This window comes from Pezoporus wallicus, unplaced genomic scaffold (assembly GCF_028554395.1).
Source record: "Pezoporus wallicus isolate ANWC-B61680 ecotype Strahan unplaced genomic scaffold, APGP_CSIRO_Pwel_v1 contig_6714, whole genome shotgun sequence".
Lineage (NCBI taxonomy): Eukaryota > Metazoa > Chordata > Aves > Psittaciformes > Psittacidae > Pezoporus > Pezoporus wallicus.
In genome coordinates this window covers 2,551,572-2,566,450 of record NW_026637486.1, presented here as the reverse complement: position 1 = coordinate 2,566,450, position 14,879 = coordinate 2,551,572, and the positions used below count along the sequence as shown (strand labels likewise).

Genomic DNA, 14,879 nt, shown 5'->3' with positions numbered 1-14,879 from the left:
TTAAAGCTCATCCAGTTCCAAGCCCTGCCATAGGCAGGGACACCTTCCACTAGAGCAGCTTGCTCCAAGCCTCATCCAACCTGACCTTGGACACTGCCAGGGATGGAGCACCCTAAGCAGGAGCAGTCACAGCCTGAGCCACAAAATTCCAGCCTCCTTTCACCCCAATGAGCCACGCTGGGAGCCAGTTCAGTGCCTCGCTGCCAGTCACTAACAACAGAACAATCCCAGCCTGGTGAACCCGGGTGGCTGTAGCACGACCGCACGTGGTGCCATGCACACGGAGCTGCCTTCAACCAACAGAGCCCTCCCTGTCCTCGGGACAGATGTTCCACAGGGGTGGCACGGCCAGTGGGAATGATGGGCTGGTCTAACCGCAGCCCAAGGGCCAGAAAACAAGTCTGCATCGTGCACGTTCCAGAGCTAGCACATTCTGCCCCGCGGTCCACGGCAAGGAAAAGTGATACAGATTTCCCAAGGACATGCTAGGATGAAAACAAAGTCCCACACTACCAGATTCTCTCCCCCAGATACAAATACTACCTATATATCAATACACTGATGTACCTATAAATAACAATAAATTACCAGTAAGCCAAAACAGTATTTTTCTTTCAATTTCTACTGAAATCATACACCTGTGCATGTATGCACAATGCATAAACAGAGAAAATCATTCCAAAGCCTTGGCTACTCATGATAATGCAACCTTTTCCTCTATTTAACTAATCTGAACCAGAATTCAGATAGATTTTCAGCACATTAATATACGTAATAGCCATCCTGGGATAGCCTGGGTGCACAGCTGTGCTGTTCACCCTGCCATTAGCATTATTCACCCATTAAGACCTGACAATTCATTGAAATAGTGAATAAATAAAAGACGCATTTTGGTCCCAATTTATCCATGGAGACCTGTCTTTAAAAATGCTACAAATAAAAGCCATGTCATCCCAGGGTAAACCTATTTCATCCTGCCTGTCTACATGATCAATAGATCAAATAACAGGTATTAATACCACAGGTTGTACCCCTTTCATTATGCTGGTTCCTCAGATACTGTGGCTGTCAGCACATAGCAAAACCAGGTTTAGGGTTATAGCAATTAGAAAGTGGTGCTTTAGCTGGAAGGTCTAACTAGGAGCCATCCTTTTGGCTCTTCTCTGGCTTTAGATTTGATCACAACATTTTTGAAGGTTATTTTTTAGCATGTGAAGGAGCATGTTGCAATATTTGCTTCTATATTTATTTTGGGGTGAGCTGAACAGTGTAATCAGTCCCTGAACTTTACCCATCATCTTCCATGCCACTGGAGCCTGACCTAACGAAGGAACTACACATGAAACACGGCATTTTCGTCTCGTTACAAACAAATGCTACCACAAACCACAGCAAACCAGGCTGCAAGAGCAGTTGCAAAAGAAGAACCAGGCTCTTCTGCTTCCCCAGAAAACCAGCTTCTCTTTGCTCTGCTTCCATTTGCTTTTAGACCCTACCTCTGCAGGTGAAATGATAATTAACCCTAAAGCAGCAGGGACTTGTTGGAGGGACTGAACCAGCTTCCTGCACCTAAGGGGATACCACTATGTAAGAACAAAGTGAGGAAAGAGGAACTGAAAACTGCTTGAAGCAGTTTTACCAGCACAACGTATGTACAAAGGACCGGTTTAGGTTTGCTTTGTTCATGTGATGACAGCTCCATGACACACCAGTCAGGTCCGCACTTTGCACAGCAGCCAAGAGCACAGACCCCTGGTACTAGGACGGCTTGCTCTGCTTAGTGTATCCCCCTGTGTGTACCATGCAGGCGTGCTCATCACTGGCAATCCATTCATTTTAAACCAGGAAAGACTCCATTATTCCCAAAGCCTCTAATTCCAGGCTCAGAAATGTCTGCTTTCAGTCGCAGCGAGGCACAGGCCACCACCAGCCCTCGGACTGGAAAACACAGCCTGAAAATTGGGCCGGAATACCCAAAGGAAACTTCCCTTTAGACTGTTACAGAATCCTTCTGATCATCCCTCCCACCCCTTTTTTTTTCCTTCTCTTTTTTTTCCCAACCCCAGGAATTTCAGGCCTGACATAAGCAGTGCTGAGCGTTTAAACCAGTGACACATCCAGACCCTATTGCTAAACACTGCAGAATATTTTCTTCCTAGTATTTTACAGCCCTTGCATTAAAGATTAGCATTTTAAGAAACTGTTTTGCAGAGGGATAAAGTTTTTTTTCCCCTACAGGGCTTTTTTCCTGCATATTTAGGTTCTGGTTGAGCATTCCATGGATTCTAGACAGCCGGCAATTTTGTCCAAGGGGAAAATAACCAGAGATTTTGATCAATAGCTATAAAAGAAGAGGAAAATTTCACATGTAACAAGCACAACAGGGCCCTTTAAGAGATACTTAAGTAGCTGGAGATGATGAAAATCTTTCAGAGCTTGTCTTGCTGATAAAATATAATGATTACATATTCAAATCAGGCTTAAACCCTTACACACTGAGCACTAATATAATGATCCACAGAGATTTACACCCGCCATCTCCCATTGGCGGCTCCAGGAACAAAGGTCAGAACCACATTCATTTAAGGTTAGCTACTTATTTACCTAAACCAATTCACTATTATGGCTGCCAGTTCTGAAAAATATCACTCTGTTTTACCTAAAATCCAACAGAATTATGAAAAATCCACAGCAAATGTGATGGAGGGGACAACCTGACCAGTATTAAACAGAAAATCCCCACCCCGCTCTAGTCCGCATAAGATTTCTCCTCATAAAATAATGAAACCACACGAACTGCAGGCACCATATTCTTTCAGGCTAATAGCTAGCCCTGTAAAGACATTAATAATCTAGGAATTTCAAAGGAACATCAAGTAAATTGAGGCTCTGCTGGTATTTGTGCAGTGCGTACGGAAACAAGCCCTGCTTTGATACACTCTGTAGGGCTGAAAAAGATCTGCAGTGTCACACAAGCTATTTCACCTACATAAATAATTTATCCTTCTGCATCGCTCGTATTTACCCATTTTAACCTACAGCTTTTTCCCCTGCAGACAGCACAGATCTCCCACCCTTGGATACATTTCACAATCACACACACGCCACAAACCCCATTTGCTAAACACAACCCGCAGCATCTTTAGCGTTACAAAATGAAAGGGAAGAAAGGTGAAAGAAATACCCTTGTCCTTCCAGCTGCTCAGCTGGCTGTCCATCTCTCCACAAAGGCTCTACCCTCCAGCTGTGGTTATCAATTATGCATTCCAAGAGGGCAGCTGCAGGAGAAGGGATCCACAGCCCGGGATGGGAAGCATGGGCTTGCGCGTCTGCAGTGCGCGGCTGCACTGGTGCTGCAGGAGGCCGGTCAGCTGACGGGGTGTGGAGCACGACTGACGCAGTGCGAGCTCTCTCCAGGCTCCTCATGCTCCAATGCAATCCCGGCCCCGTGCAGCCATTTGCTGCTTCCCTGCGTGCCGACGGAGCCGGGAGAGACGTGAGGCGGAGGGAGAAGGGAAGCGGCACGCAGGGAGATGGCTTCTCCCTGCACAACACCCGTGCGCTGCGTTGTTGCGGTGTCCATGCCATGGACAGGCTCAGCACAGGCTAACAAAAATACTGCCCTAAGAAGCTTTTCACACTGGAGCTAAAAGTAGCCACCGGGCAGGCTTTAAACACATTGCTTTTCAAGCAGTGGTTAAAGCACGTTACAGACCTCCTCGACACACGTCTTCCCCTTGCTTCCTTAAACAAACGCCCGACTGTCTGCAAGGCTAACAGAGGCCTCTTTGTAACACCTCTCCCTTTAAAGAAAAAAGGCTTGAAGGAGGACAGAACAGGACCCTTTCTGTGCGTGTAACAAAAGCAAGAGGCTGGGGAAGAACACAAGAAGTCATTTTGCTGGTATCTTTAGTCCTTATGAAGCGCTCAGCCACATGTATTCATTAAATGGAGGTTTGGGAACAGTTACCTAACCCTTTTCACAATTCCTACAACCAAACACCTTCCCCTTCTTAGTTTACCCTTTGCTGTCTGCTGCGGAAGTAACAATTAAATGTTCCCTTCATTTAAATGAAAAATGAGCACCTGGAAGTTTACACTACTAATGTACAGAAAGCAACACACGGGCATGAGACAAGCCTAAACCAGAAACTCAAGCTGAAAGAGAAGAGCTGTGAGAACGACGTCCTTCTGTTTTCCATCCCTGCTGAAAAGAATCTGACTATTCCTCTGGCTTGGAGTCTGTTCTTAAGATCTGGGGCTGACAATACAGTGCTAAAAACTCCCCAGCACTGCTCCAAAGCCTCTTAAAAACGTGATGGAGGTGGCTGGGATGGAGATCCTGATTCCACACTTACACAGTAGAACAGACACTCCTATATAAAGATACAAAGCTACCTGAAAAACCTGCTATCGCTTCAACTGCTGCACAGATTTAAGGCCTCCTTTGACAGCAAAAGCAGTTACATACATTTTCAACAAACCATGATGTACATTTTGTTGACGGGTTTGACAGGTAAATCAAAGCATACACTATAGGAAGGAAACGGGATGTGTACATGCAAACATCAGAGCGAGAAAATTTGAAGAGCTGCACTATGGAAGAAGCACAGAACACATTTGACAATGTGCTTGTCTTTGAGCTGAAACTCTTAAGATCAACTGGAAAGCACCAAAATCCGTTGTTCTTCCCTCACATTTGTTTGGATGACTGCATTGTCACTAAAATAGCCAGAAACCTGATGCTTTCAGAAAGCTCTTTCCACCAATTACCCAATACACAATTACAGTCTCTTCATTTCTTCTTCATAGTCCTTATATTACATACTTAAAATAGTACATTTATGCAACACATTCCTGAGCAGACATTTTGCTGTATCCACAGCAAATCGGCAGCACCCAGAACATGAACACGCAGCCAACTGCGTTACCAGTCCCCATTCTCCTTACTTGAGAACATTCTCCTTACATCTAACATGAGCCACTAACTCCGGCCACAGGAGTTTCTCCCTGCCCTCAAGATCCTCCTCTTTACTGTGTTCTCTCTTCCCACTCCATGCAAACAATGCCTAAAACAAAGTCTGGATCCCTCCATACTCACATCTCTTATTTCAGGCACTTACGCCCTATTCAACACTCTCTACTCCCTCCTCTTTAAACAAAGCACCAGCAGTGTCAACAAACTTCTGTATGAGCTTTCTTGTTTCATGAGGGAAGTTGCATGCCTGTTTCTACACCAGCGTTTGCACAAAACCTATCCAGCTAACAGGCTGCCTCCAAGATGGCTTTATCAACTCACCCAGACAGCTAAAACAGACACAATCAATTCTAACCATGTTCTTCTGTGGAATGCACCTCCAAAGGGCTGCCTGCTTGCAGGGTGAGTACTTTACTCACTGCATAGATATTAAATCACCCTGAGCAGATGTACAGCAGCCGTTCTGCACTGAAGAGTGTTCCCAGCTTCCCACAGGAGAGCATTGTGGATAACCACCTAACTCTGCTCTTGCCTGAAGGTTCATTCAGTGCTGGCCACCTAACTGTGCCTCTGGGAAAGCTGGAAGCTTACCATAAGTTTCATCTTCTCCCCTAATTTTGCCACTCTGCAAATAACTTCCCAAAGGCCTTGTTTTGTCAGTGGCCTTGGCTGTGCTATACGTGCCTTTGCATCTCAATAGGGTGCCACAAGAGCTCTATTAAAACACAGCAGGTCTTCCCTTCAGCAAAATATGCCTAAGGGTCAGGTTTGGGTTCTTCCTTATTTCTCCTACTCCTCTGCAAACTCTTCGCTCTGGACCAGAAGGCTCCATTTGTTAGTATTTACCTGGTAGCAGAAGAGAAGACCTGAACCATCAAAGAACCTAAGAATATAATCAGAACAAATTAAATCAAGATTTTAGCTTGAATTCCAGGCTATTTTACAAATAATCTGCTCCTGAAAGGACTTCCAGAGGCATTCAAAGGTATTTTTCCCCTCAGTGAAAACCAACTAAAACCAAAGCCTTCCCATCTGGTAATGGCTCTATTTAACTACCTACAAATAAGGAAACTAACAGGAAATAGCCACACGGTGTAAGGAGCATTTCTAACTTCTTTTAAGCTTCACATACCTGCAATGACCTGGTTTGCTGTTACAGAATCACAGGAAGTCTTTTTATTTCTGCCCCCATGTTTCAGGACTAAAAAGAAAAGCTCCATCGTTAGTACCACCCAGCCACCTTCCCAAAGCACATTCCCACTTGGAATTCACCTCTGAATTTGCTCTCTCAAGACAATCCAGGAAGTGTAAGATATTACTAAATAGCTGCATTCCTGTAATTCAATTACAGAGTGCTCTGTAGCTTATGTGAAAACAAGACCAGTAAACCCATAAATTTAATCTAAAATGAATGTCTACAGAGCCTGTTGTTCAAAACCACCATGAAACAAGGGTATCCTGTCAGACTGAGAGCCCTGGTGGGAAAGATCTCAGCATCATTCTCAAATGTCATTGTAATGCTCCAGGTGAACACAGCGAAAGTTACACCGATAATGTGGTTACATTTTGGTACCCAACTTTCTGTCATGGTCAGAGGTTTTGATTTCGGGGAAGGTTCTACAATCTACAAATTTAATTGTAGTATTATTATTCAGTAACATAAAAGCCTCACATCCAGGTTTATGAAAAGCCTGGTTTTCTAGCCTATTTGGGAGAATTAATGGTCTCTATCCAACAGAAATGCATTATCAGGGAAGAAAGTCTGTGCAACAGAAGGGCTCTGATGTGTTTTTAGTTTTCAGTCCTAAGAACACTGAACTGGTTTCAATACTGAGAGGTTCTCAAGACCCAGATGCAATCCCGTGGCAGGCAGAGGATACTCGAGTTACACTCCATTTACAAACACTAGATGGCAACAAAGCCCTTTTGTGAGCACGCCTTAGCACAACTCCCGGCTGCACTGTGCTGGTGCCAGCACAAGCCCTGGCAGAAGCTGTGGCACAGGTCAGCAGCATCCCAAGCATCAGGAAACATCAGCTCTGAAGTCACATCTTAATCTGGAGTATTTTTATGGAGGTCAGAAATGTGTGGTGAGAGTGAAGCAGCAGGAAGCCAAATACAGCATGTACTGAGAAAGCGAATGGGGGAAAAAAGCATCACTGTACCCATGACAATAGGAATTGACGGTGGTGCAGCAGAGGGGTATTTGCTGTTAAATTGTTATCAATAGGAGTTTCTTACAAGGAGAGGGGTTTCTTGACAGTTAACCACAGTTCTGATTTTGCTTTGCTTGGTTTGGTTTTCACATCTGTGCAAGCTATGAAGTACAAGGTGCCTGTAGTCTGATACCACTGCAAAACACATTACTCAAGGGTCTGCCAGGCAGCACTCAACAAACCTCTTTCTAACCCAGGAAGCTGCTCCAAGGTTTAGATTTGCTTTATTGGAGTGGTGGAGTTTTAAAACGTAAAATGTGCAACCCCTCCAGAGGTTTTAGCTCCCTGCAGCTCAGTGGGACTGGTGGAAGTTACACCTTCAGGTACACACTGGCACGCTTGCACTCACATCAGCGATCAAAAATAGCACTGTTAGGTAAGCATTCAAGAACCTTCATTTAAGTGCAGCTGTAAGGCAGTTGAGAGCAATGTTTTAGCAAGCACTATACATACACCAAGCCAACTGATTTCAGAAGTCTTAAGGCACAGGAAGATCTGTTTCAGTTCCACTGATGGAACGAGAGAAAAACCCAAACCAACCTCCCCACACACACACAATAAAGGTAAGACTCAGAAGGGCAAACACATGCAAAGAGCCACTTCTTGGTCTTGTGATGAATTATCCCTCTTTTTAGAGGATGGAAGACCAGTGTACATGTTAGGTTTTTGATGCTACTTTGAAACTGTGCTTAAGTAGTGCGGTAGTAAAACCAGACAACTGATTTTGTTCACGGCTTGTCATTACACTCCTCAGGCAGGTCTCAGAAGTCCTGTTCTGTTTTATAGAATACAGCAGAAGTGAGCAAAAAAGTCAACAGCACAGAGCTGGGACAAAAATCTAGGCCAAAGGGGCCCTGGTTTTGGGTTAGTATTCTCATCTCTTTAGCTTTAAGAAAACGTGTCTCCAGAAACAACAATTTTCCTTCCCAAACAACACAGCACATCAAGAATTAAAACTGCAGCTGCTTTACAGTGATTCCAACACTGACAGACTGCAGACAGTGCCCCAGTTTGCCACACACCCAGGCCAGCCCCATGCCTGTCCCAACTCTGTGCCACTAGATGGGAGAAGGAAGACACCCTTCAAGTTTCTCCTCTCCTGCTATGGGAAATGGGCTCATGTGCAGCTTCTCTGGCAGCCTCCCACAGACAGAAGAGCAGCTGTGTCCTCCTCAGACCCAAAGCAGTGATTTGCCACCCCCAGGCTGCTACATCCACGCAATGATTTAAGACACCCCTGCAAGGCTTCCTGTTACAAGAACCAAGGAAAAAAGCTATTATATTAAGTGCAATGTTATTTTTCCAAGTAGTCTGATCTCTGAACAATTAACCCCTTGACATGAAGGGTTAGATGCACAGCAGCTGTTCTCTAGACAGCACTGTATGCTGGAAGCCTGAGCACAAGGAGAGAAGTCTTCACAGAACACACAGCATTTGAACAGTGCAGGTTATCACTGGTATTTCATCACCAGGGAGAAGAGAAACTGTCCTTTCCACCCACCTGTATGTATGAAGAGGCGAGACAGGAGGAATGGCAACTATGATGCAAACTTAAATGTAAGCATTACATCTTCTACCTTATTTTCCAAACCCTATCTCAAGCACATCAACACCCTGACATTCCCCATAACACAACCTGTGTGTTCCAAAACACATTTGATGTAGTCTACCTACACTAGGAATGTATTTTATGAACTGTGGACTGCAGCTACTGCACAAATACACTAGGGCTGAGGCAAACTAATATTTGGCTTTCTATTTGGAACAGTCATTGTGCTTCCTGCAGTAGCTGCTTTTTAGCAGGAATGCTTCTGGTGTATGACTTAAGTAGCAGCAGAGTGCTGTGGTATCAAAAAGCAAATACTCCTCTAGGCTACAATAGCTGGAGTTTCATGAGGCATTCACTTAGGGAACACAACAATGACCTTATCTCTCCTTCAACTTTTTGTTACCTAAGTACACTTTACTAGAAGAAAAATCACCTACACTGAAGTGCAAGCCCCACCTGAAAAGAAAAATGGAAATTAGTATCTCTGTTGCCTGTAAACCAATTTTAACATCTGCAGGATACTCAACTTCTCAATGACCACTCTCCTAGTAACCTGAGTACTATGGCACTCATTCATGTGCACTGTTTATTTCAAACCACTGGCCCTTGATCTAATCCAAGCTGCAAGTCCTGTGACAGCAGATGTGCAGGTTCTCTTCCAGATTCCAGATGTGTATGCTACACATACAGCAGCAGCAAGGGTATTTTCCTAAGTTTTAAGTCTAATGTCTGAACTGTGTATGAACAGCAATGCGTCTTCAAATCATGTTCACACAGCAGACTGAAACACCATCCCTGGCTTACTGTCACCTATTAAGAGCAAGTTTGTAAGGCCACCTAATGCCCAGCCTGTAGACCACCACAGCAGAGCTTGCAGTGAGTAGTGACTTATTTCTCTCTCAACAGATCAGCAGGAGAACTGAAGGAGAAAACAGGAGACAGTGAGTCCATCCCTGATAAACAGAAGAAAAAAAGTACTAAAGCAATCAGAATATGAGTTAGGTAAAAGTGCAGGCACTAACATTCTGTTACCCTTAGAGAAGTTTACAGAAAGTGACTTAAAAACAGTTAAAGTCATGACATGCTTAAGCTTAGCTATAAAAATAAGCAGACTGGCAAACTGCAAGACAGCACACACAGATTACCTGAAGATTTATTCAGCTTTGCTGAAAATATAGCAGTAGGTTTTTCCTTTTCTTTAACAGAAGCAGCTTCTCGCTCAGGTTCCTTCTCAAAAGCTTCTGGTTTTCCTACACTGACCATCTCTTTTTCAGCAGGTGAAGGTGAGGTATCTGTGGCCGGTAAGGACATCTTGGATACTTCAGGCACTTCTTTGTCCACAGCCTCCAAGGACTTTTTCAAGGCATTGGTATCTTCCTCAGCTTTTACGTCTACATTCTTTACAGACAGGTCACAGGGTAGCTCTGGACAAGGCAACTGCCTCTTCTCACCTCGGATCACCTTACTGATCTCTTCACTTGCATCTTTGCACATTACTTCTCTGTCAATGGCTTCTGCCAAAAACTCAGGAGTTTTGGGATGACCTAACATCACAAAGTCATCTTCCACTGTGACTGGGGAAGACTCCATGGGTGAGAGAGCTTTGTCGTCTCCTGTTTTTGGTTGTGTAGCAACAGGTACATCAGCTGGATAAGCCATAGCATTCAGCTCTTCCATCTGAAGAGGAATCTTCTCTACCTTGGCTGGTTTTGTAGGTGGTGGCTCAGAGGGCAGAGCAGCCACAGTTTTGGAAGAGTCCAGTTCGGGTCGGAAAGACTCCAGATAAGGTTTGCCTGTGGCAGCTCCTGAATCCACCAGCTGTTCCTCGTGTTCCTCATCAGTTCCAATATTCTCAGCTGATTTACTCTTTAGGATGAGAGATGGATCTTCACTCGCTCTCTCTGTGAAGTCAGCTATCACCTGGCTATTGAACAGGTCAGATTTCCCAAACTGTGGAGATGGCTTTTCATCGAGCTCCTTGTCTTCAGGCACGTCCTGAGGAATGCATTCTGTCACCGGTGTCTTTGAGTATTCCGTAAAGGATGGAGCAGTGGGCTCACCAGAGACCTTTGTTTCCTTAATCAGGTCACATGCAATAGAGATATATGGAGTCTCTGTATCTTCAGGACTGGTGCTACTCTCATGCTCAGGTTTCTTAAATGCTAATGCCTCTTTTGTTTCTTGGGCCTGTGTCGGTGGTGCATTCACTGCCTCTTGATACACGGGAGGCTTTTCAGTCTCTTCTTTTACATTCTCATAATTAACAGTAGGAATAAATGTTTCTAATGGGGAAGCTTCAAGCTGTACAGCAGATGTTTCTGCACCAGCAGTCCCAGTGCTTAGTGGGGCTTCCATAACAATATCTGGCAAGACTGGTGATGGAGCGGCTTCTGAGCCTTCAAAGGAGGGACAGAGTTGTGTCACGGGTTTCAGAGTCTCTTGTACAGACTCGGAGGTTTGAACTAAATCAATCTTTGTTTCATAAGCAAGTTTTGTACATGCTGCGTCATGCATCTCACTTTCATATGCTTCTTGTACTAGATCGGGAGTAAGACCTTCAGGCATATTTGCTGCAGTGTCAGATGGCACTGTTGATATACTCTCTGGTTTAGCATAGTCAGCTTCCTGGCCTTCCTGCTTGCCAACTGCTTTAGTGCTAAAATTACCTTGTTCTGTGCTCGTCTGAGCTTTCATTTCTGCAATCTTTTTCTCATCATCGGTTCTATTTTCTGAAGCACCTTCCTCTAGCGGAGAAAGAGATTTGCCTTTGTTCCCATCAGGACTCATAGAGGATTCAAATTCAGTACAAGTGATGTAAGTCTGCGAAGGTTCTGTTACGGCTTCAGGGGTACTTGGGAAAGAGTGATCTTCCATGCTGCCTTCACTGTCTCTTTCATAATCCCTCTGCACATTCAGCTTACCTACACCGTACTTCTCATCTAAACTGCTTTCTAGCTTGGCATCTACCTTACTTCCAACATCCTCTTTCACGCTGCTCAGTCCATGACTAGCACTTTTTAGCTCCCATATTGGCTCGAATGGTTTGAAGTCCGCGTATTCTTCCCTCTTAAGAGGGTCTTCTTTCTGTGCCCCTTTGTCATCCTGCTCACCACCTCTGTATTTGTCTTTGTTATAGAAGAGATCTTCCTCGTTTTTCTCAAACAAATCTTGAGGACTTTCTGGAGACATTTTCAGCTGCTCTGCAGGCATTTTCTCCAGATTAGGTAATTCTTTAGGGCCCTCTAGCTGTGTTTCTTCTTTAGCCTGAGATAAAATGGCTGCTTCTGCTTTAGCAAATGGGGGTTCTGAGGACTTCATCTCTGATGTCTGAATGTCTTTTCCAATTCCCTCTGAAAGAAATGGATTTCTTGCCTTTTCCACAGGTTCTTTATAAACCTCACTTGCATTTTCTTTGCAAGTGCCTCTTGCAGGTAATCCATCTGAGAGCGTATCAAGGGCTGAGTGCTCTTTAAAGGGATCAGCTGAGACAGGAGAGAAGGAGGGAAGAGAAGGAGCAGTATCAAGCGGGACTGCAGTAAAATCCTCTTGACCAAGCGACTTAGTGCTACCTGGCTGCTCCTGCAAGTCCAGAACTTTTTCTGTGACCATGGACAGAAAGGAAAGTTAGAGAATGCAAGTGCTCTTTAAAGTCAATGCAAACGTTCATGACAGGTTCACATGATGTTAGTTATTAAGAGGTTCTTCCAAGTTCTATCATAAACACTATTACCCATTAAAAGCATGGGCTAAAGTGTGCTATTCTAGTTCACTTCCTCTAGCAGAGAAGTATGCAAGAGGCTAGAGAAGCAGCAACTTTATGCAGTGCAGAGATCACAGTAAAGCTGAAGATGCCAGACAAGTACAGAGCATCCAAGTACAGCAGGCAATATTAACACAGTAAGAGAGGGAGGGTGGCAAGGTGAGACAGAGAGAGGGTATGTGTGGATGCTTGCGCACAGACATATGCACAAACGTGCATGAAGTCCGTTTTTGACATCTTAGTGGGAATTTGGCTAACAAAAAAAGCATTAAAATACTACAGGTACATGTTTTACTTACATAAAGTACTGCAGAAAGTTACTATGGATTAAATCCTTCTGCTAAATCAGTAAAGCGACTATCCTTTGATGTGTTAACCTGTTAATAATATCAACTTCTCTCCTACATCAAGGGTCCAAGAATTCAGATGGCTGTGGCTGGTTCACACAACATTTACCATGTCAAGAAACGAATGTGTATTGAAATCTTGAACAGATCAACTGGAAAGTCACAAGATGGAGCAATGTGATGGAGGCTATTCTTGGACCCATGCTGACTTTTAGTAAAGGCAGACTAATTGGAACGGGTTAATGAGGTCAGAAATGCAGGATGTATTCAGACAAAGGTGAGCAGAAAGAACTTGCCTGCAGAGGAGTGCATCAGAGGCGCAGATGTAGCAGGAAGAGCAAAAAGGGTCTCATCTGAAAAACAAACAAATAACCTCAGCAGAAATAAAGGCTAGGTTGAAGAGGGGAGAAAGCACGCAAGGAGTCAGTTCCCAGGAAGTCAAACAGATCCATAGCCAACATCTACACCCACAGAGAACCACAGAACTGGATACAAGCCCTGTGATTTGGGAAAGACAACACTCAGATTTCTCCATTTACAGTGGGATCTTCACTGAGGCAACTGAGGGACCTCCATCCTCCAAGCCAGTGACCACACTTAGGGCAAGATACACCACAGTAGCTACTCTTTACTTGCATTCTCCAAACATTTAAACTACTGAGCAGCTACAGCAGCTCTAGCACCAGAAAAACCACTTGACTTGCCATTGGCAATGACTCCATCAGCTCACTTTGTCAGAGGGATTTCTACACCAACCAGCTTGGGTGAGAACAGCAGCAAAATGGAGATTCGACCAAAACTTGTGAGAAGTGACTAAGGCAGGCTTTGAAACTTCCCAAAACAGCACTGGTCAGGCATGCCGATACTGATCAAACCAGGAATAGTAAAGGACTGTACTGTTTGCTGATTGTTTAGGTCTTCAGTATTTTCATAGAATCAGTGAGGTTGGAAAAGCCCTTCAAGCTCATCCAGTCCAACCCTTACTCCAGCACTGCCAAGGCCACCACTAACCCATGGCACTGAGGCCTCGTCTCCACGGGCTGTGAACCCTTGCAGGGACGGTGACTGCAGCCCTGCCCTGGGCAGCCTGTTCCAACGCCTGAGCACCCTCTGGGGCAGGAATTGTTCCTCAGCTCCATCTAAACCTGCCCTGGTGCAGCTTGAGGCCATTTCCTCTTGTCCCATCCCTTGTTCCTTGGGAGCAGAGCCCAGCCCCTCCTGGCTCCATCCTCCTGTCAGAACCTCCCTGTAGGGAGCGATCAGGTCCCCCCTGAGCCTTCTCTTCTCCACACTGAACCCCCCAGGTCCCTCAGCCCTTCCCCATCACACTTGTGCTCCAGGCTCTGCATCAGCTCCGCTGCCCTTCTCTGGCCCCGCTCCAGCCCCTCAATGTCTCTTGTAGTGTGGGGCCCAGAACTGAACACGCAGCATCACAAGAGCCCGGTACAGGGGAAGTTACAACACAGATAAGCGTCCAAATGAAGGCATTAGTTTTAATGCCTTCTTCAGCATGAGCCCAGGAGCATATTTTGCTTCGCTGTGTTTGTTTTACCCCTAACATTTCACACGACATTCCCAGCTCTCCAATTTCCACTCAGAGAACTAAGTAAATATAAGGCAGGCCACACTTCTAAGCTAAGGAAGTCACCACCCTCCTTCACTACTGCATGGTGGTGAGAAGCTTGACAATGTTAGAGCTTCATATTGCACATTACCCAAAGTAAAAGCATACAAACATGGTATTTTACTATGCTAAATAAAGCATTTGATGAAAAGCCCCTCCAGAAGCAGCAATACCAGCCATCATTAGGAACCAGGCAAATTAAAACCAGCCCTCCTCTGCATTTCTGCAGCAGCAGCGGTGTTTTTCGCAGGTCCATCATGGCCTATCGGCATTAAGTTAATGTAAAACCAGTAACATTTGGGCAAATGCATTTCATTCCGAAGAATGCACAAAGTTTTCAAATTAAGGCTGTTAAAGCCTATTTGCAATTGAGATCAATTGTATTAGCAGCGTGCAGAATTGTAT

At 44.8% G+C, this 14,879-nt stretch overlaps 1 protein-coding gene across 5 annotated transcripts in view; it reads right to left on the bottom strand.

The window, feature by feature from the left end:
* RTN4 (reticulon 4) overlaps positions 1–14,879 on the bottom strand; it is a 47,900-nt gene that overhangs the window by 16,390 nt on the left and 16,631 nt on the right. For 2 of the 5 annotated variants that reach the window (XM_057405819.1, XM_057405821.1), the window contains exons 2-3: positions 13,147–13,203; positions 9,889–12,342 (exon numbers count right to left, since the gene is read on the bottom strand). The exons of 1 other annotated variant lie outside the window; for it this stretch is intronic. In XM_057405819.1, coding sequence (XP_057261802.1) covers positions 9,889–12,342; positions 13,147–13,203 — 2,511 coding nt within the window. Of the gene's footprint in view, positions 1–3,184; positions 3,453–9,888; positions 12,343–13,146; positions 13,204–14,879 lie in introns of those variants that run through there. 2 more of the 5 variants (XM_057405820.1, XM_057405823.1) reach the window with 2 other exon arrangements.